The sequence below is a fragment of the Glycine soja genome, chromosome 4, assembly GCF_004193775.1.
Source record: "Glycine soja cultivar W05 chromosome 4, ASM419377v2, whole genome shotgun sequence".
Lineage (NCBI taxonomy): Eukaryota > Viridiplantae > Streptophyta > Magnoliopsida > Fabales > Fabaceae > Glycine > Glycine soja.
Window position 1 is genome coordinate 12,965,479 of NC_041005.1, and position 26,126 is coordinate 12,991,604.

A 26,126-nucleotide genomic window follows, 5' to 3' on the forward strand; every position below is an offset into this window, starting at 1 on the left:
TCTCTCTCTCTCATCCTTTTGTTTAAATTTTTGGAATAGTAAGATTTCAACTTGACATGGAGCATGAAAGAATATAATATAATATTAGTTAAACTCATAGGCAATGGGCTACATGTTCAGTTAACTTATGGTGCACCCCAAGTAAAGGATATATGTCTTCATGTAGTTTAAATATAGGGCTAAGAAAGTGTTATGCATTGAACTATTGCAATTAATTAGTGAAATAGAGTTCCCATAGTCTCACATCTCCATCATTTAACTTTCAGAAACCATCTTGTTTTCCACTGGAGGATTATCTCTTCTCTTTTCTTACTAATATAACACCTAATAAAAAAATGAGAACTTTAACATAAAAGGCACTGCATATATGATGGACAGAAAGAGAAAATTATATTTCTAGTTAGATGCCTCAATTAGATTAAGGAATAGGGAATAAAGAAATTTTCACATACTGGAAGTTGGTATTCTGTTTGAGAAATTCTGCGAGCCCCTTTAATTGCAAAGTGAGCACAACCAGGATACTTTCCCTTTCTTGAGTACAAATCGAGGTAGAGATATCCCAAGTCACCCTGAAATGATTTTGAGTCTCAGTGTCTTCAAACTGATTGATAAAAAAAAATAGCACAACATTATTGATATCAATCATCAATAACAATGTGACATCTTTGGCAGCACACATAAATTTAGTCAAGGTTCAAAGATATAAAATCTTGATACGATCAAAATATTATTAGGACAACAGAAATACTTGATTAGAAAAGCAAGACAATTAAAGGAACTCAGAGAGAAGGGGTAAGTACACCAAAAAATAAGCATCGTGTGCTTAAACAATAAATTGATAAATTACAGGTCTTCCCAAACATAGTTAGACGCAGCACCAGATAATCCCACCATGGCAAGGGCCAATCATCAATTTACATTACAGTATGACAATGTTGTGATTTTTTTTTTTTTTTTTTTTTTGATCAGCAAAGATAATATTTTATAGATAATAAAAGGAGTACCAGAGGTACTGTAATACAGCAGTATGAGTACCATAGCAATGGTTCCAAAGTCAGACTAAACAGGTCTGAGAGGGAACCATTATATGGGTACAGTAATATACATCTATTAGTCAAAAAGCTATCCTCCACTAATGCTAAAGCCCTGTCTAATGCTACTTGACCATTGGTTAAAATGGGTAGTAAAATCTTTCTCAAAGTGCCTGAGCCACGTCGATAAAGTGAATATTGCGTCTTCAAACAGTTTGTTGGCGTTAAAGGTTGCATTAGAAAACACTATGCTGTTCCTAAGCTTCCAAGTGGACCAAGTTAGAGCCAACCACCAGCATTGCCACCTCTGCATCCTAACACCATCAGCCTGAACATCTATGTGTTGGAGGAAGTGCTGTTTTGGGGTGAAGGGGACAGCACCTTTTAAATTCAGCCATGAGATGGTTTCCCACCAAATAGGCTGGATTCTATCACAGTGAAGAAATAAGTGGGCTGAATCCTCCTCGCTGTTTCTGCAAAAAGGGCATAAAGTGTCTGCAAGCTGCACTTGTCGACGCTGTAAATTCTTTTTTGTGGGTAGCCTATCTATAATTAACCTCCACGCAGACATCATTCTCCCCCCATAGAGCTTGACAAGTAGACCTGTCAATTGTCTCCTTTTTTGTTTCCTGGATACACAGCATATCAATGTGTTGTGTGTGGACCATCCTTCTAATTGCTGGCCACTTGACCCCCTTCCCTAACCCTCTTACATTATAGGTGATGATGTTCATGGGGTTGTTCTCTTGTTCCCCAATCTCTCAGCCTCTTTAGCATCTCTATATTCCATTTCCATTAACTTCTGCATGTACCCCTGTTGCATGGACCCAGAAGTCACTCCTAAGTCCAGTGCCATGTTCCATAAATGTTGTGCCTCTCTAGACTGGTTATGGTCTGAAGTTTCATTCTCAATTAGTGGTGGTGCTATTATGGCCTCGGGAAATTTCTTCTTTCGCCAAGTTCCCCTCGAATAGCAACTGAATGGGTTTTGTGGAGCCAATTGGGTTCGCAGCGGGCTACCATGGTAAAGGGCTAATGTATTGCTAGGGGTGTGGGTAGCAGTTACAGGCCCAGAATTATTCTCTGCCTCCGGGTCATTTGGAGTGGGTGTTTGGTGTGGTAGGGGCTTTTGTGGGGTCAAGGCATGTGGTCTGGTTGCACAGGAGTGCTGTTTTGATGTATGGGGCGGACTGGAAGTGTTTGGGTTTGTGTTTCCTTCCAGAAAGGTTACGGGATGGTGGGCTGGTAATGAGGTAGGGGTGTGGATAGCAGAAATAGGCCCAACCTTATCACTCCTCTGCTGGTCACGTGATTTGGTTAAAAGGCAGATCTCCTTCCCCTTGAAGGCAACAGTCTCCTTCACGCAACAATTTCCCCTTTCATGCAAGGGGCTGTAGCTATCTACTGGGGTACGCATACCAGCGGACTGGTTTTGACCATTTTCAAGCAAAGGCCACTGGTTGATATGTGGGCCACTGTCTGTATTCTTCTCTCCCGGCGACGATCCATTGATAGCAGCAGTGTCCACTGAAATCGCTGGCGCTACCGGCGGCGATTCTGTAACGGGCCACGGTGAGCCCGTGTCACTCTCCTCCGAGAGCACTTCCTCTGATGAGGTAGCCTCCCTTCCGCGCCCCCAATATGATAGGTCTGGTAGAGTTGCGCTTTCCTCAATGATGTACACATTGAGGATCTCCCCTTGCATGTGTACACTGACTGTATGATTGATTAGGGGGCTCCAAGATGTTTTGATCAACACCCGTGCCACGTCCAGCTGCCGGAGATTCTCTACGTCATCTTCAACAATCAACGCCTCGCCTAAACCTGCCGTAATCTGTTTGATATGCCGAATATCCAATACCGATAGTGGAATCCCCCAGCAACGTACCCAAGTTAACCTGTGCCCTGGACGTAAACTCGGATTCCACTTCTCCATTGAATAAAAAATGGATTCCTGTCCTGCAACCTGGTCATCCATCAAGTTTCGAGCTTGTTCATCTGTGAGTCCGAGAAGCAAGATCATGTCGTCTCCAATGTACTTTGGGGATGTCGTAGCAGCTATTTCCCACGGGAGTTCTTCTTCAATCCTATCATACAGAGCCACATTAATCAATCTCCCCACCCATGCTTCCTTAAGCCACTTCGGCGCTGTTACCGGTATGTCGAAATACACCGTGGATCGCGTTCTACGGTAGATTCCGTCGTCCCTGGTAGATATGATAGGTCTACCCCTCTGTGCCGTCGAGGTGAGATTTCGCATCACAGCTTCCGCATATGATCCACCCCTTATACCCGCATTCGTTTCTGACTGCAGTCGCTGGTACCCACCTCTGTGCTCCACCTCCTTTCGCTCTCCCGTTGCTCTTCCCTGAACTGCCTGGTATAGCATTCCCAACTTTCTCCTATCGAATTTGGGGATGTTAACATACAGCTTTAGCCCCCCAAGGATGATGTTGTCCAGCTTCCTCTCCAGAGAGTGTACATCCTCTACTCCCTTAAATCTTGCGAAACCGTATCTTCTTCCATTTCTGTTTCTCCTTTTCGAAATAAAAACCTCCCTCAGATCACCCAACTTCTTGAAGATGTACCACAGGTCTGTCTCTGTAACGTTGTCGGGAAAACGGGTGAAGTAGTATGAGACTACATCCTTGTGATCCCTCCAATTACCTCGCGTGTAGCCATGTTGATGTCCATTCCTAATTCCGATTGAACTCAGACAGGGACCCTCTCTCGCTCTCTCTCTCTGAGTTTCTCTTCTCTCCCTTCTGGTCCTAACTCTCTCCCACCCATAGTTTCTCTCTCTAGTGTTTCTCTCTCCTCTCTCACTCATCTTTTAACTCTATTTTCATTGTATACAATGTTGTGATTTGAATGAGGAAGTGAGCGGAAATAAAAGAAAATGATAGAAAGTGTAAAGAGAGAATCAGAGTGTCTCTGGAATTTGTGATATTCATTTCACTAAATGAAGTCAGAATAGATTTCTCATATTTATACTTTCAGTTGAGAAACAGAAGCTAGGGTAGATGCTATGTATGTTGTAACAGACTTTAACATACTCCGTTGTAGTAATGATTCTGATAACACAATTGACTATTGTCAGTTGTCTGATTGTGTATGAGATACATTCTCCAACATAGTATATGCAAAAAGATGGCAATGATAATGATTGGAGGGCTGACATTTCTTTTTCAAACGAAGGGTAGAGAATGTGATAGTGGACCAACCTAGGAGTTTATTTGACTTTTTTTTCCTTTAAGAGTCCTTATAGATAGAATTTACTCAAATTTGGACCATTTTATTGAATTCATAATCAAAGATATAAGTTGTATACAAAAAGTTAAAACTACAGAAATAAATTGTCTGACTTAAAAATTTCTTAACAACATTTCAGTGCTATCCACTGGACCCAAATTCATTTTCAGACACAAATTTTCACACCAAATACCTCTTCAGGATGATCAAGAGACAGTTTAAGTACATGTGGATCCCAAGATTCACCAGGTGCTAGAGGGATGATACGAAAGGTTGCACCAAACAATGACTGCACCAGAACCTTCAAACCCTCAATACAGTTTGACAGAGAAAAATATGAACCTACAACCTGCATACATGATTTATGCATTGAAGTGAAAAATACAGAGATATGTATTAATGACAAACAAAACATGCATCTATATTATAATTACCGAAGCATCCAATTTATATGAAGAGGACTTCATCATTGTCATGTAATAGGTCTCATCCCATGGCCTTAAATCTCCATCACTTCGACCGCATTTTTCTCTCTTGAATTTCATAACTAACTTACGCTCCTAAGATCACAAGTAAAAGAGAAAATCCTAGTATAAGTTACAAGCACAAGCCACTTTATCTGTAACACCCTCATGCCCTAGAAAGTATGCCTTAAAGGAATCTGTACCTCTATAGACTTAGCCTGGACCATCTTGCTCATTTCGAGTAAAAATGACGTTACGACTTTTGGTGATACAGCCATGTTAGGCTTAACAGAAAATTCAGCATAAGATCTAGACCCCATTATCTGGATCAAATAAACAATCAGATGGTAAAATCATTATGTTATGACGTCAAAATAGAAGAAATAATTAGCTGTTAATAAAAACTTAAAATTACCAAGCAAAGTAAATGTAAATAACATGATATACAGTTTTTCATTGAAAATAAAATTTTAGCCTAAAAGAATTCAAACCTTTTTATTTATAATTGTTGGAGCACATGAAATTCTCTGCTGATTTCATTATTTTAGTTTTTAATCGTGCAGATTTATTTCCCTGTAATTTAGTTTTTTTCTTTAACTCTAATTATGACAGCAAGATTATAGCCCTTAAATATTGGGAATTGGGTTGTTTTTTTGGCCACTCTTGTTGATCAGTTCCTGGTGTAAGAGCAGTTTCTTTTTCAGACAAACACATAGATTGGCATGATTTGTTACATATTCCAAATTCCAATCTCCTAAGTTATACCTTCTCCCTTTTTGTCTTTTTTTCGTCAAAGTACTTGTCCTTTTTTTACAAACTTTTTCTCTTCTTCTTTAATAAAATTCTTGCTCTATCTATAAAGAAAGAAAAGTATCAAATGTATTCCCCAAGCTATAGTCATATACTCATCATACAAATACATGATAGGGATCTAGAAATCATGTTCACCAAACAGCAACATAGAATACGAGAGAAGAGAAGACACTAATGTTACGGCACCGAACAACGGGCTTAATAAAAAGTATCAGGGTGCCTCATGATGCTACAGACCTGAGCTAGCTCATGTCGTGCAGATATAAGCCTTTTGAGGACATCAACATTTGCATGTGGCACAGAATTTCCTCGTATATATACCATTTTCCTAACCTTAAAATACAAAGAGAAGTTGATAGATATCCGTTAGTTAGTTAGGTTAGTTAGGTTGATCTGGCCTTTGGGCATTGAAGGTGCAGACCCTTTAAGTTCTGCAGCATTCTATCTTTGTAATTGGGTTTTATCCCTATGTCTTCCTAATATTATAAAAATACCAGGTTTCTATTAGAAGCACATAAAATTAAGCATAAATAGTCATTTTCGTCTCTGAATGTGTAGAGTACTGACAAATTCGTCTCTGAAAGATGAAAATTCAAATTTTAACCCCCGACAAATCTATCCATCCGTTAACTTCCGTCCATTACACATTTAGGGACGAAAATGACTATTTACCCTAAAATTAATTTAAGTTCAAATTGGGAGGAAAAAAACAAGTTCATTACTTCGGATCATTTGAGAGTACCAGCAACTTTATAAATACTCTAGAGTCTGAATAAAAGATTTCTTAGAAGATTAACATGATTAGAAATGCTTTTTCAAAATACATGAACTTACTGGACTGTCCTTAATAAGACCTGTGAGTAATCCTTACTACAAATACCAATATACCTGGTAAACTTCTAAATCATTGAATAGAAACTACCTCATCATCTGATGAAAATTGTAGTACAGATGTAAGAGTTTGTGGGTTTGTCGTAATCCGAAATCCTTTCTCTTTTAGGGTGTCCCCGGACCCTGATAAATCCTTGGTTATTAAAGATTTTGAACAATAGATAGGCTTTACAAGATAATGCAGATTCTTGGGGATGCGAGATGAAGGATATATATCAACAGTTCCTGGGTCCATTACAATATTTTCATTGTACCTAACCAAACCAATAAATTGCAAACTGATCAAGAGCACGGCAAAAGTAGGCCAAATTCAAACATGCAACAGTCTACTTTTGGAGAGAATAAATAATGAAGCAATAACTGAATTGAAATCTCACATCGAAACATTTCACAAGCATGATCAACTCCAATCAAATACAATTTATAGCAATAATGTCACCAAGTTCAATTTTTTCTGGTCTTAAAAATGTAGCCAACCTTAAATGTCACCTAATAAAATTTAACTCTCCTTAAGTATAAAACATATCAGCAAAGTACAAGTAAAAAATGACCATTAAGCCCAACAGTAGGATAGGAAGGGCAAACAGTTAAAAAAATTCAACAGTTGTGAAAAGCTTTTCCAAACACTTGTTCCTCCCTATAGAAATCTCTTCATCGTCATGTGAGGGAATTCTATTTAGAGTCTCTCGGGCTTATTCATCACTAAAATACCACTTAATCAACCAAAAGTCAATATATAATAACTTATAGCAGTAGCAGTTATCTAATTGTTTATAAAAAATAATAAATAAATATTTGATAGGCTAATTTTACCCAAGATTCAAAGAGAGAGCCATGCAATGAAGAGGGGTGCAACTTTTAGTCCACCTATCAATTGGTATAGAATAAAACATTCCAATAATGTTGATGTATCATTTGACTCTTTTCCTTCATGCATATATATAGATGTCTTCACTATTTCTATCATAGTATCCCACATCTCATCTCATACACCAAATGTATTGTGGGGCTATCTGTATCACAAGCCCTAACCATATTATCGATAGGCTCAATGAAATCAAAGATATATGCAATTTTGTTCCACCATACATCATTCAAAATAAAGTTTTTCACAGTTTGGGCCTTGTCCACATCATATTCTCTGTAAGCATTCCACTCTTTACTAATAACCATTGATTACAAAGAGCCATTCAAAATAAATCTTTTCAACATCACTACAACATATGTAATGCATGTTTCAACAACAGCAAGCAATTTTAAAGGTGAATAGTGATTAGAAATAGTCAATTTCAAAGAGTGGCTGATGATAAAGTTCCTAACTAAAGAAACATCATCAACAACTTGAGTAATCCAACTGCATTCACCATAAGCTACCTCATTTTTCCCATATTCTAGGCACACATGTGTTCTTCAATGCATGAACAACACAAACAAATCCAAAAAATTTAGGAAATGGAACTTCAATGATCATTCCAACACCTTTGCATCAGGAGCATTATTTTTTATAATGTGGACTACATCTTCTCTCCCTACTTCTATAACTTATGTCATCCTATCAGTTGTATAATGTTTGTTTTGAATTTCATCAAAAGCATCACCAACTTTTAAATAATAGACCCCTTTCACTTGTTACCATAAAATTAATTTAAGGTCTTTGAATATTTGTCAATCCATCAAAAACTAAATTAACCCCTTTTGCCTTCTAAATTGATTTAAGCAAACCTCTCCCCACATGTCTTCTCTTGATGGAAGGGAGTTGTCTTCAAAGCATTGTATCTAGGAGGGAGAAGATGATAGGACTGGACCAGAACAGGGAAATCGTTTTATTCAAATTAGAATGCCACAACTCAAGGATTACACACTCTGATGGATTCAAGGTCTCATCACCCTCCTATTCTCTCCAAATTTCTGTCCAACCCCAAACTAACCCCTCCCAAAGCTATTTGTAGCCTCTTATCTAACTACAATTGGTTATAACTAACTAAAAGTTATCTTAGCTGTCCTACAACTGACAGCTCTCTAACTCTTCCAAGGGTATTTTCTAACATACACCTTTCCCCATCTATTTCCCCTCTATCAGAAAATCACTGTTATAATTATGTGTATCAATTGAGAGATTTTCTGTTGTTTAGCTTTCTTAGTTTTCCTGCTTAGCTTGTTGTAGAAGACAGCAGTATGGCTTGTCTTGTCAAGCTGTCCCTTTCTTCCTTGATGTATATATATATGTTATTTTGAATGAAATAAAGTAAGCAAGTGAGAGAATAGGTCTTCCTCACTCTAGTCACAGCTTCAACTTGGCATCAGAGCTAAGTTCGTCCGCCGCCGTCCGCCGCCGCGCCGCCGTCGTCCGCCGCCGCGCCGCCGCCGTCGTCGCCATTTTTTCCGGCGACAAGCAGGGTTTGGTGCGCCTCGAAAAGCGCAACCCAACCCCACAAGTCGCGTGACCATCAGGTCACTCACGCGCCCTCGCCGTTCGTTGCCCTCACCGGCGCGTGGCGGCCACGCGCCGTCTTCCCGGCGCCGGAATCCGGCCAGACCAGTGCCAAACGTCTCGTCGGCGCGTCCTGAGGCCATTCCAGCCCACAGTTTTTGGTTTCGACACTCGGAACGTGTCGACCTTGCTCATCTCTCCGTTTTCTCTTAGGGTTTTGTGCTCTTGAGTAGAAATGGCTTCGTCTGGTCCAGTTCTCTCCTTCTCTGGAACTCCAACCATCACAACAGCTAAACTCAACTGGAAAAATTATCTATCTTGGTCCGCTTCAGTGGAGCTGTGGTTTCTCGGCCAAGGTCACCATGATCACTTGGAGAAAGCTGCTGAGGAGGTTCCAATCGATAAAAGACCTGAATGGGAGAAGCTGGATTATCAGCTTTGTGCAGTTTTATGGCAATCAGTTGAGCCAGACGTTTTGGAGATCCTTAGATCATTCAAAACATGTTGTTCTTTCTGGAAGAAGGCTCGAGAAATCTTTGCCAATGATATTCAGAGTCTGTTTGATGCAACCATGAAGGTTACAGCTCTCAAGCAAACCAACCACGATATGATTGCACACATAGGTAAAGCTCGGGCTGCAGTGGAAGAGTTGAAGAGGTTCCTTGTGGCTGACTCGCTGGAGGAAGTGAACAGAAAGCTGGATAAGTACTATATGGTTCTTATCTTGAGGAGTCTACATTCAGACTTTGATCATGTGCGTGATCAAGTCCTAGCTGGAGACCAAGTTCCATCGATGGACTCTCTCATCACTAGGCTGCTTCGTGTGCCTCATGCACTGAAAGAAGAAAATCCAGCTGAGGTAATGGAAACATCAGCCATGGTTGCATCTCGGGGGAGAGGGGGAGGTCGGAACAGTAGAGGAGGTCGCAGTGGAAGAGGTGGACGTCCTCAATGCACATATTGCAAGAGGATGGGCCACACTCAAGAGAATTGTTACTCCCTGCATGGCTTCCCTGACAAAGTAGCTCAGGTAACTCAGACAGAAAAATCAGAGTCTAAGTTCTCTGATAAAGAGTATCAGGAGTATCTGAAGCTAAAATCCGAGAAATCCAGCAGCCATGTTCCATCTTCCTCTGTACCATGTTATTCAACAGCATGTATTTCTCAATCTGTTGACGGTCCCAGTCCTTGGATACTTGATTCAGGTGCCTCTGATCATATTTCTGGTAACAGGTCCTCCTTTACATCCATTTCTTTTCCAAAAATTCCTCATCTTGTTACTGTTGCTAATGGCTCCAAAGTTGCAGCTCAAGGGAGTGGTCAAGTATCTTTATCTTCCTCACTGAAGCTGGATTCTGTTTTGTTTATTCCACAGTGTCCCTATAATTTAATTTCATTGAGTCAGTTAACTCGTTCATTAAATTGTTCAGTAACCTTTACCGCTAATTCTTTTGTTATCCAGGAACATGGCACGGGTCGACTGATTGGAGAAGGACGTGAATCACGAGGACTTTACTACTTGAAGTCCAACTTTTCTGTCTCCTGTTCAGCAACTTCAAATCCCAAGCTTTTGCATGATCGTCTAGGACACCCAAGTCTACCAAAACTAAAATTGATGGTCCCTAGTTTGAAGAATCTTCGAGTCTTAGAATGTGAATCTTGTCAATTAGGAAAACATGTTAGGTCATCTTTTCCACAAACTGTTCAAAGATGTAATTCAGCTTTCTCCACCATTCATTCTGATATTTGGGGACCAAGCCGTGTTACATCTTTTGGTTTTCGATATTTTGTAACTTTCATTGATGAATTTTCTAGATGTACTTGGGTCTATTTAATGAAAGACAGATCTGAACTTTTGTCTATCTTCATGTCCTTCCTCAATGAAATTGAAAACCAATTTGAAAAAACAATTAAGATTTTCAGAAGTGATAATGCCAAAGAGTATTTCTCTCATGATTTCTCTTCTTTTTTATCTTCAAAAGGCATTCTACATCAATCTACATGTCCCCATACACCACAACAAAATGGTATAGCAGAAAGGAAAAATCGTCATCTCCTTGACACCGCACGATCACTCATGTTAGCTTCTCATGTTCCTACACACCATTGGGGGGATGCGGTGCTTACTGCTTGTTTCTTAATTAACAGAATGCCTTCCTCCTTCCTTGATAATCAAATTCCTCACTCAATCATTTTTCCTCATGACCATTTATTCCATGTTCCACCTAAAGTGTTTGGCTGTACTTGTTTTGTCCATGATCTCTCCCCTGGTTTAGATAAACTTTCTGCCCGAGCAATCAAGTGTGTATTTTTAGGTTATTCACGTCTTCAAAAGGGTTACAAATGCTACTCTCCATCTACCAGGAGATACTATATGTCTGCAGATGTAACCTTCTTTGAAGACACACCCTTCTTTCCATCATCTACGAACCATTCTTCTTCCATCCAGGATGTTCTTCCGATTCCCTCTCCATGTCCTCTAGGTACCTCACACCAAGATGTCAGTGAAGTTCCATCCTCTCCAGCACATCCACCTGAAGTTGCTCCTCCACCACTTCTTACATATCAACGCAGGATACAGCCAGTTGGTTCTATAGTATCTGAAGATCCTCCTGATTCTCATCCTTCCTCAATCAATCCTCAGGCCATGGATCCTGCTACTTCTCATCCGTCTGATTCAGACTGGCCCATTGCCATCCGCAAAGGTACTAGATCCTCTCGTAATCCTCATCCTATCTATAACTTTCTAAGCTATCATCGTTTGTCTCCTTCATATTCTTCCTTTGTTTTCTCTCTATCTTCACATTCTGTTCCTTCTAATATTCATGAGGCACTGAGTCATCCTGGATGGCGACAGGCTATGATTGATGAAATGCAGGCTCTTGAACATAGTGGTACTTGGGAACTTGTTCCCCTTCCTCCTGGTAAGAAGGCTGTGGGTTGCAGATGGGTTTATACAGTTAAGGTTGGGCCTAATGGTGAGATTGATCGACTTAAGGCTCGCTTAGTGGCTAAAGGTTATACTCAGGTATATGGCCTTGATTATTGTGACACTTTCTCTCCAGTCGCTAAGATCACTACTGTCCGTTTGTTTCTTGCTATGGCTGCCATGCGTCATTGGCCCCTCCATCAGCTTGATATTAAAAATGCATTCCTTCATGGTGACCTTGAGGAAGAGATCTATATGGAGCAACCTCCTGGGTTTGTTGCTCAGGGGGAGTATGATCTTGTGTGTAAGCTGCGTCGATCTCTCTATGGGTTGAAGCAATCCCCTCGGGCTTGGTTTGGTAAATTCAGTCATATTGTTAAACTCTTTGGGTTGAAACGAAGTGAAGCTGATCATTCTGTTTTTTATTGTTATTCATCCCCTGGGAAATGTGTTTATTTGATAGTATATGTTGATGATATAGTGATTACAGGGAATGATGCTACTAAGATTGTTCAGCTAAAGGAGCACTTATTCAGTCATTTCCAAACCAAAGACCTAGGGTATTTGAAGTACTTCCTTGGTATTGAGGTAGCTCAATCAGGAGATGGTGTTGTGATCTCACAGAGAAAGTATGCTCTTGACATTTTGGAGGAGACAGGCATGCAGAATTGTAGACCTGTTGATAGTCCTATGGATCCGAATCTGAAGCTCATGGCAGATCAAAGTGAAATCTATCATGATCCCGAAAGATATAGGAGACTTGTGGGAAAACTAATTTATCTCACCATTACGAGACCTGATATTTCCTTTGCTGTTGGAGTGGTGAGTCAATTTATGCAAAATCCTCGTGCTGATCATTGGAATGCTGTTACACGTATTCTTAGATACATAAAGAGAGCTCCTGGACAAGGATTGCTTTATGAAGACAAAGGTAACACACAAATATCTGGATATTGTGATGCGGACTGGGCTGGATGTCCCATGGATAGGAGATCCACATCAGGATACTGTGTCTCCATTGGGGGAAATGTTATCTCTTGGAAAAGTAAGAAGCAAACTGTTGTTGCTCGATCTAGTGCAGAAGCTGAGTACAGATCTATGGCTATGGTTACATGTGAACTTATGTGGGTCAAACAAATTCTTGAAGAGTTGAAATTCTGCAAAGTGATGCAAATGAAGTTATATTGTGATAATCAGGCTGCTCTTCACATTGCTTCAAACCCAGTCTTCCATGAGAGGACCAAGCACATAGAGATTGACTGTCACTTTATTCGGGAGAAGCTATTGTCCAAAGAGATTGCCACTGAGTTCATTAACTCTAATGATCAGCCAGCTGATATTTTGACTAAGTCCTTAAGGGGGCCTAGGATTCAGTTTATATGTTCCAAGCTTGGTGCATATGATTTATATGCTCCAGCTTGAGGGGGAGTGTTATAATTATGTGTATCTATTGAGAGATTTTCTGTTGTTTAGCTTTCTTAGTTTTCCTGCTTAGCTTGTTGTAGAAGACAGCAGTATGGCTTGTCTTGTCAAGCTGTCCCTTTCTTCCTTGATGTATATATATATGTTATTTTGAATGAAATAAAGTAAGCAAGTGAGAGAATAGTTCTTCCTCACTCTAGTCACAGCTTCAACTATCACCAAGATTATGATTTGCAACAAACAAATAAGAATTTCTTGCAGGGCTAAAAGGCAATAAAAAAGAGTAGAACAAACTACCAATGAAAATTTTAAGATTGTCTTTATCTTCTAGATTAAATAAATGATCTCTCTTAAAGCCTATTTTTCTTCCATTTTAATTAGGAGTTCTCATGCATTTCTCAATGGAAAATGTGACATGCTTAGGTTTCATTCTATTTTCAATCAATTCAACAACTGATTTCAGTTATATCAAATACTCATCATTTACATTTGAGCACAAAGAAATTCTATTCCATAAATTCAAGTGTTGTTAAATGGCGGCCATGGCGGCGCCATGGCGGTTTTCCGTGGCGGATTTTCGAAAAAACGCCACCGAATAGCGGTGGCGTTGCGGGTTTGGGATGGCGGCGCCATGACGGCCGCCATAGCCATGGCGGTCGTGGCGGGGTGGCGGAAATGGCGGAATTTCGTGGGTTTTTGTCCGCGGTAGGAGTTGGGCCGACCCGACCCAACCCTACCCGGTTATTCATTAAATAAAAAGACTCCATCCCTACCTGCGTCGACCCAACCCTACCTGCGTCCCTCCAAAAGAGCTTACCCAGCGGCACGCACGAACGAACCGTCGCGACGAGCTCCGACACCACCCAACAGCCTACCTGCCTTCAGCCTACCCAGCCGCCGCCGCGACACCACCCCCGGCAGCACGCACGAACGGCGGCGACGAGCTCCGACGACGAGCCCCGACAACGCACGAAGAAGAAGACCCGCGAAGGAAGAAGACGAAGTCACGAAGAAGAAGAAGACGCGGGTCTGCTTTTTTTTTTTTAATTTTTTTTGGGCTTTTTGCTGTTTGACACCCCATTTTTCTGTCTACAGCTTTTTTTTTTCCTTTTGCTATTTGACAAACCTTTTTACTGTTAACAGTCCTTTTTTTTTTCGTATTTGACACCACAATTTTTTTTTCCTGTTCAGACCTCTTTTAAATGGCTGAACCATCATCCGATGCTGCTACTGCAAGTGCAACGAGGAAAAATAAGGCAGACCCAGGCTGGAAATATTGTCATTCACTAGTGGAAGGAGATACAAACACCATTGTTTGTAATTTCTGTGGAAAAATCACTAAGGGAGGAATAACCCGAGCCAAACAACACCTGATTGGGAAGTCGGGCAACGTTGCAGCTTGCAAGAAAACTCCCCCAAATGTAGTCGAAGAGTTGAAGGAATATATGGCTACAAAAAAAAGTGGGACCACTTACAGTACTTCTGGCAGTGGTAATATGGCAAATATAAGAGACTTTGAATTTGGTGAACCGATTGGATGTGATGGAAGTGAAGAAGATGAGTTTGCGGACTCTTGTAATGCTGCTACAAGTGCAAAGACAAAGTGTGGGACTAAAAAAGGACCAATGGACAAATTTTGTAAGAATCCAGAAAATGCAATCAATCGGAGAAAAATGGAGATGCTGAGGCAAATGAACATAAGAGAGTCAATGGATAAGAATGAAGTATTGAAGGTGCATCAACATATTGCTCGCTTTTGGTACCAAGCAGGTTTGTCATTCAACCTCATTAAATTGAAAAGCTTTGAGAACATGGTTGCAGCCATTGGTCAATATGGGCCACATTTGCCCATTCCTAGCTATCATGACATCAGAGTTCCACTCTTGAAGAAGGAAGTTGAATATACTGAAAATTTGATGAAAGGCCATAGGGAGCAATGGGTCAAGTATGGTTGTACTATTATGTCCGATGCATGGACTGATCGGAAACAAAGATGCATCATTAATTTTTTGATTAACTCTCAAGCTGGTACCATGTTTTTGAAGTCTGTTGATGGCTCTGATTTTGTAAAGACAGGTGAAAAGCTTTTTGAGTTGCTTGATGCCATTGTGGAGGAAGTTGGAGAAGAGAATGTTGTTCAAGTTGTAACCGATAATGGGAGCAACTATGTTTTAGCGGGTAAGTTGTTGGAGGAGAAAAGGAAACATATTTATTGGACTCCTTGTGCAGCTCATTGTATTGATTTGATGCTTGAAGATATTGGGAAGCTTCCCTTGATAAGGAAGACAATTAGAAGGGCAATCAATCTAGTTGGGTTTATCTATGCCCATTCTAGTACCTTAAGTTTGTTGAGAAATTTTACAAACAAGAGGGAATTGGTGAGACATGCTATTACTAGATTTGCCACTTCTTATCTAACCTTGGAAAGGCTTCACAAAGAGAAAGTCAATATTAGAAAAATGTTTACTTCTGATGAATGGACCTTGAACAAGCTATCTAAGGAGCCTAAGGGAAAAGAAGTTGCAAAGGTAGTGCTCATGCCTTCTTTTTGGAATAGTGTGGTTTACACTCTTAAAGTCATGGCTCCACTTGTGAAAGTGCTTCGTCTTGTGGATGGTGAAAGGAAACCAGCCATGGACTATATTTATGAAGCAATGGACAAGGCAAAAGAAACAATTATCAAGTCTTTCAACAACAATGAAAGCAAGTACAAAGATGTGTTTGCAATCATTGATAAAAGATGGAATTGTCAGCTTCATAGGCCATTGCATGCAGCTGCCCACTTCTTAAATCCAGAGTTCTTTTATGACAACACTGACTTGGAGTTTGATTTTGAGGTCACCAATGGTTTGTTTGAGTGCATTAAGAAGTTGATTCCACAATTTGATGTGCAACAGAAAATTCTAACCGAGTTGCATCTTTACAAGATTGGTGCTGACCACTTTGGTTCCGACTTTGCAATGGCTCAAAGGAAAACCCATTCTCCTAGTAAGAAACTTTTATCATACTATTTTTTTTATGTATTAGTTTTATAATTCAGAATTCTAAGTTATGCTCTTGGTTGGTAATTGGTATTGCAGCATATTGGTGGCGAATGTTTGGGTCACAAACTCCAAATTTGCAGAAGCTAGCTATTAAGATTTTGAGTTTAACTTGCAGTGCTTCAGGATGTGAAAGAAATTGGAGTGTCTTTGAGCAAGTAATTGTGACAACTCTAACTATACTTTTTAATTTTATTTAATTTTGATGATCAAGTTTTATTTGGAGTATATTTGAGATTGAAATCAACATTTATTTGTTATGTTGTAGATTCATTCCAAAAAAAGAAATAGGCTTGAGCACAAGAGGTTGCATGATTTGGTGTTTGTCAAATACAACCAACAATTGAAGCAAAGATATAATGCAAGAGATGAAATTGATCCAATTTCTCTTAATGATATTGATGTATGCAATGAATGACTCGTGGGAGAGATGGATCAAAATGATGATAATGATGCTGGAAATGATTTGGTATTTGAAGATGATGATGCTCTAAATTGGACAACTGTGTATCAGGCTTCGGGGGTTGGAGAGTGTAGGATGTATACTAGGCGGAAAAAGCAAAAAACAAGTGTTGCTGCTGCCCAAACTTCTAAAAAACAGGCAATGATTGTTGGATCTTCATCAAGGAAGCAAAAAGCAGTCCAAGAAAATGATGAGGATCTAGATGTTGAGGAGAATATTGATGTTGAATTTGAAGAAGAAGAAATCATGGTCAATTTTGAGGCGTCTGATGGGGAAGAGGGAGAGGGAGATGCTCCATTACCATATGATAACAACGAAGATGATTATGTGGGGATTGGAGAAGATGATTAGAGCCTCAACCTTCACTTTGCACTTTGCATAATTTTTTTTTTTATCAGCAAAAATAAGTATTTATATTAATGAAGTATCAGGGGTACTTTAAAGTACAGATATAGGGGTCAGATTTTTGGTTCCATGGCAGACTTAATGTAGTCTAACATAGAACCAGTTTCTGGGTACATAAAATATAATAAACTCTAGTAACAGTCTAACATTACACCCTGAGCTACCTACTAAAACCACTTGTAATGTTACTAGACCAGTGGTTGTAATGGGTAACAAAATCCTTCTCCAAGTTTCGAAGCCATGTCCATAACAAAAAAACTGCATCGTCCATCAGTTTGGTAGCGTCAATTGTTTCATTAGCAAAGATGATTCTGTTCCTATGCCGCCAAATAGTCCATGTCAGGGCTAACCACCACCATTTCCATCTATTGGTCCTTATCCCAAGATTCACGCCAAAAATGTGCTGGAGGAAATGCTGTTTTGGGTTCATTGGGAAGGCCCCTACCATGTTCACCCAAGACCATGATGCCCACCAAACTGGTATGACCTTGCTGCAATGAAAAAACAGGTGCCCTTCAATCTCATCCGTACTTCTGCAAAAAGGGCAGCTGCTGTCATTTACCTCTATATGTCTCCGCTACAAATTAGCTTTTGTCGGGAGTCTATTGTTGAGAAGCCGCCATGCGAATACAGAAACTTTAGATGGGATCTTGAGATTCCATAATTCTTCGAAGGTGCTGTCATGACTCTCCTCCGCTGACTCAGCCAGCATCATTTTGTATGCGCTTTTTACAGAATAATGGCCAGTTGGGTCTGCTGTCCACAACCATTGATCTGCTGTGTGAGGCTGAATTGACTTTCCTTCAATATCTTCTAGAAATGATACAGCCATATGTATTTCACTGTCGAACAACGATCTCCTCCACCTAAAGTCCCACACCCATCCTGAATCTTGCTGAAACCCCATCTGCTGAATAAGTTTATCTTGCTGACAGGATATGATGAACAGCCTAGGGTACTTGGTTAGTAGGGAACCCTCACTGTCCAGCCAATTATCCTCCCAGAACTTAATCTTGTCTCCACGTCCAACCCTCCATGAAATTGCACTTTGTAATGCGTGACCGTGTTGTGGATGTTGGAGAGCCAGCTTTAGGTCCCTCCACCATATGGACTCGATGTTGTCTCGTGATGCTTCATTCAATTGTCTCCAGCCACCATACTTGGACTCTAACACCCTGACCCACAGTTCCCCTTGATGCTGGAACAAGTTCCACTTCCATTTTGCGAGTAGTGCCAAGTTGAATGTTGGTATGTCCTTGATTCCGAGTCCCCCTTTCTCCTTTGGAAGGCACACAGTCTCCCATTTGATCCAGGCTATCTTGTTTTGGTCATCACCTCCACCCCACAGGAATCTTCTTTGTAAACGCACCAGCTTGTCCACCACCTTTTTAGGAACCCTGAAAAAAGAAAAGAAATAAATAGGAATGGATGTTAAGACAGATTGTATGAGAGTCACTCTCCCCCCGAATGATAGGTGTCTTTGCCTCCATTTCGATAGTTTTTTCTCACATTTACTGATAAGAGGGTCCCATGTCTGACACTTTCTTGGATTCGCTCCAATAGGAATACCCAGGTACATAAAAGGGACAGCCAACAAACTACAGTTTAGGTAATGTGCTGCCTCGGACTTCCACTCTTCCGGCCTGCCAAAAGCCCCAAAGCTACTCTTTGCAAAATTAATTTTGAGACCTGAGATGAGTTCAAAGGTTCTCAAAATCGCCTTGATAACTCTAACATTCTCCATAGATGCCTCTCCGAAGAAAATTGTGTCGTCCGCATACTGAAGAATGCTGATTTCCACCTTGTCCAAGCCCACTAGGAATCCCCGAAATAGGTTTTTCCCCGTTGCTTGTGACATCAGCCCATTTAATGCCTCAGCTACAATATTAAAAAGTAGAGGTGCTAATGGGTCCCCTTGCCTAAGTCCTTTCTGAGGGAGGAACTCAGGTGAGGGACTCCCATTTACCAAGACCGAGATAGATGCGGATTTTAGACACCCTTCAATCCACTGTATCCATTTTGAACAAAAACCCATCCTCCTCAACATGTAGATCAAAAAATCCCATGAAACTGAATCGTAGGCCTTCTCATAATCAACCTTGAATACCAGGCATGGCTTTTGACTCCTTCGGGCTTCTTCGACCACCTCATTTGCTATCAGCACACTATGAAGCATATGTCTTCCCTCTATAAATGCGGATTGCCTTTCATCTATGATGAGATGCATGACCTGCTTCAATCTATTAGCCAGGATCTTAGCCACGATCTTGTAAATACAACCTATTAGTGAAATAGGCCTGTATTCCTTGAGCAATTGTGGATCCGCCACCTTAGGGATAAGGGTTATGAAAGAAGCATTACAACCCCTTGGAAAGATTCCGTTAACATAGAACTCATCCAGGAACCGAAGCACGTCGGGTTTAAAGATGTGCCAAAATTGCTTGATGAATTTGAAATTAAGTCCATCAGGGCCCGGGCTCTTTTCACTCCCACAGCTCCATACAGCTGTCCTAACCTCATCCTCATGAAATCGCTGCACTAACAGTTCGTTTTGGTGGCTGTCCAAGGTGCGGAAAGTAATACCGTCCGGTCGGGGTCTATGATGGTCAGATTCTTTGAATTGTTGCATGAAGTGGCATCTGACCGCCTCTTTAACTCTCGATGGTTCCTCATTCCAAGATCCATCAGTCATCATCCCTGATAAGCAATTCCTCCTGCGGCTCACATTCATCAGTAGGTGAAAATATCGAGAATTGCAATCACCCTCGCTTATCCATTTAGACCTTGCCTTCTGTCTTAGTAGGGACTCATGTGATTGAGCCGCTACCCACAAATCTTCCTGGAGCTGTTTCCTGAGCAACATCTCTTGGGAGGACAATTGTCTGTCTGCTATGGTCGCTTCTAATTTGTTTAATTGTTCCTCAATCTTCTTGTATTTCTTGAGAGTATCACCAAACTGCTCATTATTCCATGCTTTTATCCACTCCTTTAACCTTTTAATCTTTTCCTTTAGCACATACCCTCCCCAACCTCTTTGCTGATAGGAGGTCCAGCTTTCCTGTACAATCTTCTGAAATGATTTGTCCAATAGCCAACAATCAAGGATTCGAAACGGTTTAGGACCCCAATCTACACTCTTGGATGAGAGCAAAATTGGACAGTGGTCTGAGAAGTTTCGATCCAATGTATATTGAGTGGTTCCCGGCCATTTAGCAAGCCATTCTGGTGATACAAAGAACTTGTCTAGTTTACTCCTTGCAGACCCATTCGGTCTATACCAGGTGAACTTTTTCCCCACCCATGGCGCTTCCTCCAGCTCTAGCTCATCAAGCCATTCATTAAACTCCCTCATATTGCTATCCCCCATTCCCCTTTGATTGACCCCCACTCGTTCTTCTGGTGTTCTGATAGTGTTGAAGTCACCCAATATGCACCATAAACTTCCTGTGTTTGAGCTTTTCAGCTGCTTAATCTTGTCCCATAACACCCGCTTGTTTTGAGAATCACAAGGGGAGTAAATGTTGATGATGTGAACAGATTGTGCTTCCTTAATCCACTTCCCTGTTAACATTATAAATCCATTTCCGCTGACCTTACTTTCTAGAGAAAAGGTTTTGTCACTCCATATGCACACAATTCCACCAGCTGCATTAATTGCTGGTTGAGATTCCCATTTGACGTCCGCATCCCCCCACAAAGCTTGGCACATAGGTTTGTCAAAGAACTCCTTTTTAGTTTCCTGAATACACAGCATATCTATGTTTTGTTTAGTAGCCATCCTTCTAATCGCTGGCCACTTGACCCCCCTCCCTAACCCCCTAACGTTATAAGTGATAATCTTCATGGGGTCTTGCTTCTTACTCCCAGCCGTTCTGCCTGTTTGGTATCTCTTGCTTCCATGTCCGCTATTTTCTCCACGAAGTTGATATCCATTGGCCCGCCAGTGACACCAAGGGCTTGTGCCATTTTCCATATGCTTTCTGCCTCCTCGGTCTGTTTTGTGGGTAATTTATCATCCAGCAGTTTTGTTTGTCCATGGTTATTGGGTTGATTGTCAGTGGAGTCCTGATATTGTTGGAGTGGGCTATAATTAAATGTTTCCGTAACTTTGTGGGGGTTTGAACAAGCAATGGGTATATGTTCCTCTTGCTTTTTGCGCCACCTTCTTCTCGAGAAAACTCTGCATGTACTCATTGGGCCTACACAACTTTTATTTGGGCTGCCAGTATGCTGAGTATTTGTTACCACGGGGGTGTGAGCAGCAAAGCCAGGCCCACTTACATATTCCTCCCCACAGTCACGTGACTGATGGGTATTTAGGATCTGCCTTCCCGACAACTCAACAGCTCTCTCCTCCTCATGGTTTCCTCTTTCATGCATCATTTTTGAATTAACCCCATGACTGATGATAAAGTGATCCTGCCCATCCCCTTTTCCATCCATGATGCAGGTGTCTTTCTGTGTGACCGTGCCGCCACAAGTGTCTGCGTTCCCGATGCTAGCTGGCTGGGTAGTGTCACTGTCGTGAGTCTGGGTTGGCACCATTATCCGCTGGATAACTTCATTATCCTCTGTATATTTTGTTGTTGACGGTCCACCGGTTAATAGCGCACGCGTTTGGTCTGTTTTCCCTAACGGTGACGCCCTTTCCAGCGTGGTGGTTAGGCCGAACGCTAGCTCAGGTCCGTTGGTTGGTGTCCCATACGCGATCTGCGTTTCAGACTTCTCCTCGTTCAGCTTCAGCGTGACCCTCGGCAACTCAACTTCACTGTCGTCGGAAAAAATTTCTTCTGAGGAGCTTTGATACAGCGTTCGCCGGCACCGACATGTGTCGTGGTGGATTGCGGTCTCCTCCGTTATGTGGACTTTGTAAACCTCTCCTTGGACATGCACGTTGACCGTGTGTGCTATTGGCGGCATCCATGAGGTTTTGATTAAAATGCGAGCCCTGTCCAGCTTCCTAAGCTCGTCGACATCGTCATCGACGTCCACGAGTTCTCCGATGGCAGCCACTATCTTTCTCATCTGGGTGGTGTCCCACACCACTAGCGGTATCCCCCAGCAAGTAACCCAGGTCAGCCTGTACCCCGTCCGCAACCGCGGATGCCACTTCTCCAATGAGTAAAAAGGTGATTCTCCTTCTTCGGTTTCATCGTCCATCAGTCGCTTTGCTGCGTCCTCAGTGAACCCGAGGAGAAGGACCATATCATCCCCAATGTATTTTGGCGATATGTTGGCTCCGATATCCCAAGGGAGATCATCTTCAATCCTATCGAACGAAGCCAAATTTCTTAGCCTCCCCACCCATGCCTCTCTAAGCCAGTTTTGTGCTGTGGGTGATAGTTCTAATTGCACCGACGAACATGATCGATAGCTGTTTTGATCATTACGATTTGTTGTCCTCTGCATTTGTGCTCTGGGTATATTCCTTGTCACTGCCTGCGCATACGAGCCTCTCTTCAGATACGTTCCGGGGTGTCTTCCATGGGTTGACTCCTTTCCAATGAACTCAGCTGGCTGTCGTTGTTGAGCTGCTGAGCGTGTCTTTCCAGCTTGTACTCTTGCAAACTTAGGGATATTAACATGCATCTTGAGCCTGCCAAAAAGGGAGTTGTCGAGTTTCCTTTCTAGTTCGTGCTTGTCTTCCACTCCGCTGAATCTGACAAAGCCATATTTCTTCCCCAACTTGTTTCTCCTTGCTGAAATGAAAATTTCCCTCATCGCGCCAAACTGTTTGAAATAGCGCCACAACTCCTCCATGTTTGCTTCATCGGGGAAACGGGTGAAGTAGAAAGATTGAATATCTTTCTGATCCCGCCAGTTTCTCCGTATGTAACCTTGTCGTTGGCCAGTACCTTCTCCAGCGAGTGTCAGACCGGGACCCTCTCTCAGATTCTCACGGCCACTCGTTTTCCTCTCCCTTCTACTCCTAACTCTCTCCCACCCAGTGTTTCTCTCTCTAGACATATCTCTCTCTTCGATTTGAACTTTGCACTTTGCATTATGTTTTTATCATTTTCTTATTTTGAACTCTTTAATGAGTTTATTTGGTGTTGGTACTTGATTATTGTATGAACTCATGAAACTTTTTTAGTTTATTTGAATGCAATCCTTTGTTTTTTTCAATTTCAATGAGTTTATATATATGTTTTTTTTTTTGTCCGCCATGACATCCGCCATTTTCCGCTACGCCATCCGCCATATTTTTATGGCGGATTTTTGACTTTCCGCCATGAACCGCCATCCGCCATTAACAACATATATAAATTCTCAAGAAATGAGATTTTACTCTAGAGTTAATAATTTCTAAAAAAAAATTGATAGGAGTTACAATACGAACTCTCGTTTTCTCCACCTTTTGATCTTTCATCACATGTGCTAACAGTAGCCCAAAGAGGATAAATGATCAAATAAAGTGATCATGCTCCTTTGTGGGGATGTGTTACCATTTTAGGAAATGGATCAGAAGGTGCAGGAAACACAAGCTGGTCTTGTAACTTCTGTCAAAAAGTTTTAGAAGTTATTACTCTATAGTGAAAGCTCATTTGTTGAGTTTTTATGAAACTGAAATTTCTGTATATTCAAATGTAAATGAAGAGTATTTGGATGAATTGAAATCAGTTAATTAACTGAAAAAGAGTGAAACGTAAGCATATCCCATTGCTTACTGAGAAAACACATGAGAACTCTTCATTAAAATGGAGAAGTGGACTTTTAGAGAGAGCATTTTATCTACAAGATAGAGATCATCTTAAAGTCCTCATTGCTAGAATGTTTTATCCTTCTTAATTGTCTTTTAACATTGCAAGAAATCCTTATTATGCTAATTCTTATTTGTTTGCTACAAATCATAATCTTAGTGGTTTTCTCCTTCCTGGATACAATGCTTTGAGGACAACTCTCTTCAACATGAAAAAACACATATTCAGAGCTTGCTTAAACCAATTAAATCAACTTGGAAGGCAAAATGAGTTAGCAAAGTTTCATATATCCAAAAAAAGGCCTTTAACTAACTGCATGCTGCAAGTGAATGGGTCCTATTTTTTAAAAGTTGTTGATGTTTCTATTGAAATTAAACATTATCTAGTTGATAGGAAGCCATAAGCTATAAAAATAGGGTGAAGGAGAGATGGACCAGGGAAGTGCGCTGGTAATGTTCCAGTAGGAGGAGAAAAGGATGTTGCTGTTTGCTCAGGAAAAATGGCTCAAACAATTGATACCATATTAGATTTTATGAAATCTTGTCTCTACACACACCATTGTGAGTACCAAATGCTACTAAAGGTAATAAATGCAGACCACACACCATTGAACTTATACTTACATGAGTGGGGCAGAGTAATAAATGCACATTCAGTAGGACACAAGTGAGTAATGTTATGTTATAAAGGTAAAAATTAAGATCCATATCACATAACAAGTTGCAAAGTATAGGCGTCTTAGATCCATCTAACAAAGTGATAGGGAGACTGAAAGCAATGTCACACAAATGCAAGCATAATTCGTGATTGCAAAATCACTTAAAAGAAAATTCTGCTACAAAGCAAGAAGGCCAGTGATGCTCTATGAGTACGTGTTTGCGACACTCTACAAGTAAATGTTCTACTGCAAAGCAAGAAGGCCAGTGATGCTCTATGAATAAGTGTTTGCAACACTCTACAAGTAAATGTTCTACTACAAAGCAAGAAGGCTAGTGATGCTCTATGAGTATAGGCATCTTGGATCCATCTTATAAAGTGATAAGGAGGCCTAAAGAATTGTCACACAGATTCAAGCATAACCTGTGAGGCCAAAGAGACAATTGGAGGAACCATTGGAAAGGCCTTGCTCTTTATCTAAATAGTAGGTTTTAGATATTGCCAAATAGCATCAACTAATCCATAACGCCAACCCCACAATCCACAGTGAGAAAAGGCTTCATGGCTGGCTGCATTGCTTATAAATCATACAATTACTCTACACAATTGAGAAATTTCAATGTCTAGCAAATTTGTTAATGTGACTTCATGATATTGAAGTTTTGGATAACAAAATTTTCAATGTTGTGATTGCTCTGTCATTAGTAGCAGTTAAGGACCTGCTCTCTTTACATGGTACCAGTTTACCAACAAATACGAAAAAAGAAGGGGAAAACAGTAGAAATATAAACTTATGTTTGGGGAACAAACTGCTTCCAATAGATAAAAAAATTAATCATTTTTCATAACATGCAAAAGTGTCACTGCAACCCATGCATAACTCAGTTATAAACATACTCTCTGCATAGCTGAGAAATTTCAATATTTAGCTTGTTCACTCGATCTAATTTCTCTGCAAAAAAAAAAGTGCATCACATAAGAAACATTTTAAAGAGAGAAAGCTCCTACAACTTTATTTGAAAGTATAACATGGAATTAAGAGTAATATTATTACCAGGGCAAAGATGAATTCCACCCCTTTCAAAGTCGGCGCGTAAGTTTCTAACTCCCCTTTGAGCTTCCTCAGAAAGCATATGACATTCTTGCTCAGCTTTCTTCACCGCATCATATAGATCATGATTTGTGTTCAGATACTGTACAGAAAAAAGATAAAATACCAAGTGCAGGTGCTGGGGTTAGATCTCTTTGTAAAATGAGCTTTATCATGTGTTAATATAATGTCTGCATCTTACTTATAGCACTTAAATGAAGATTTTTTTTTTTTTTGATCAGCAAAAGTAATATTTATATATATATGGGGAGAAGTACCAGAGGTACTAAAAGTACAAATAATAGACAGATATGATATTTGGTCCACAGTTAGGATCTAAGCTAGGTACATTGTTACATTAGTCAAAGCAACCCATCTATCCTAATTGCAGAAAGCTGCCGGTAGATTGCTAGACCAGTAATTATAATGCGCTGTGAATCCTTACTCCAGCTGTCTGAACCAAAACCATACTAAAAACATTGCTTCCTCCATCAACTTGCAGCCATTGAATGGTTCATTCGAGAAGATAAGCCGAT

The 26,126-nt window shown here is 40.6% G+C and overlaps 1 protein-coding gene across 1 annotated transcript in view; it reads right to left on the minus strand.

Moving 5' to 3' along the window:
- Window positions 1-26,126, minus strand: part of LOC114409373 (mitochondrial intermediate peptidase, mitochondrial) — a 52,003-nt gene that overhangs the window by 12,099 nt on the left and 13,778 nt on the right. The window contains exons 5-12 of the mRNA XM_028372805.1: window positions 25,555-25,693; window positions 25,398-25,452; window positions 6,483-6,705; window positions 5,798-5,893; window positions 4,951-5,070; window positions 4,718-4,843; window positions 4,477-4,632; window positions 453-569 (exon numbers count right to left, since the gene is read on the minus strand). Of these exons, the coding sequence (XP_028228606.1) occupies window positions 453-569; window positions 4,477-4,632; window positions 4,718-4,843; window positions 4,951-5,070; window positions 5,798-5,893; window positions 6,483-6,705; window positions 25,398-25,452; window positions 25,555-25,693 (1,032 nt within the window). The remainder of the gene's footprint in view (window positions 1-452; window positions 570-4,476; window positions 4,633-4,717; window positions 4,844-4,950; window positions 5,071-5,797; window positions 5,894-6,482; window positions 6,706-25,397; window positions 25,453-25,554; window positions 25,694-26,126) is intronic.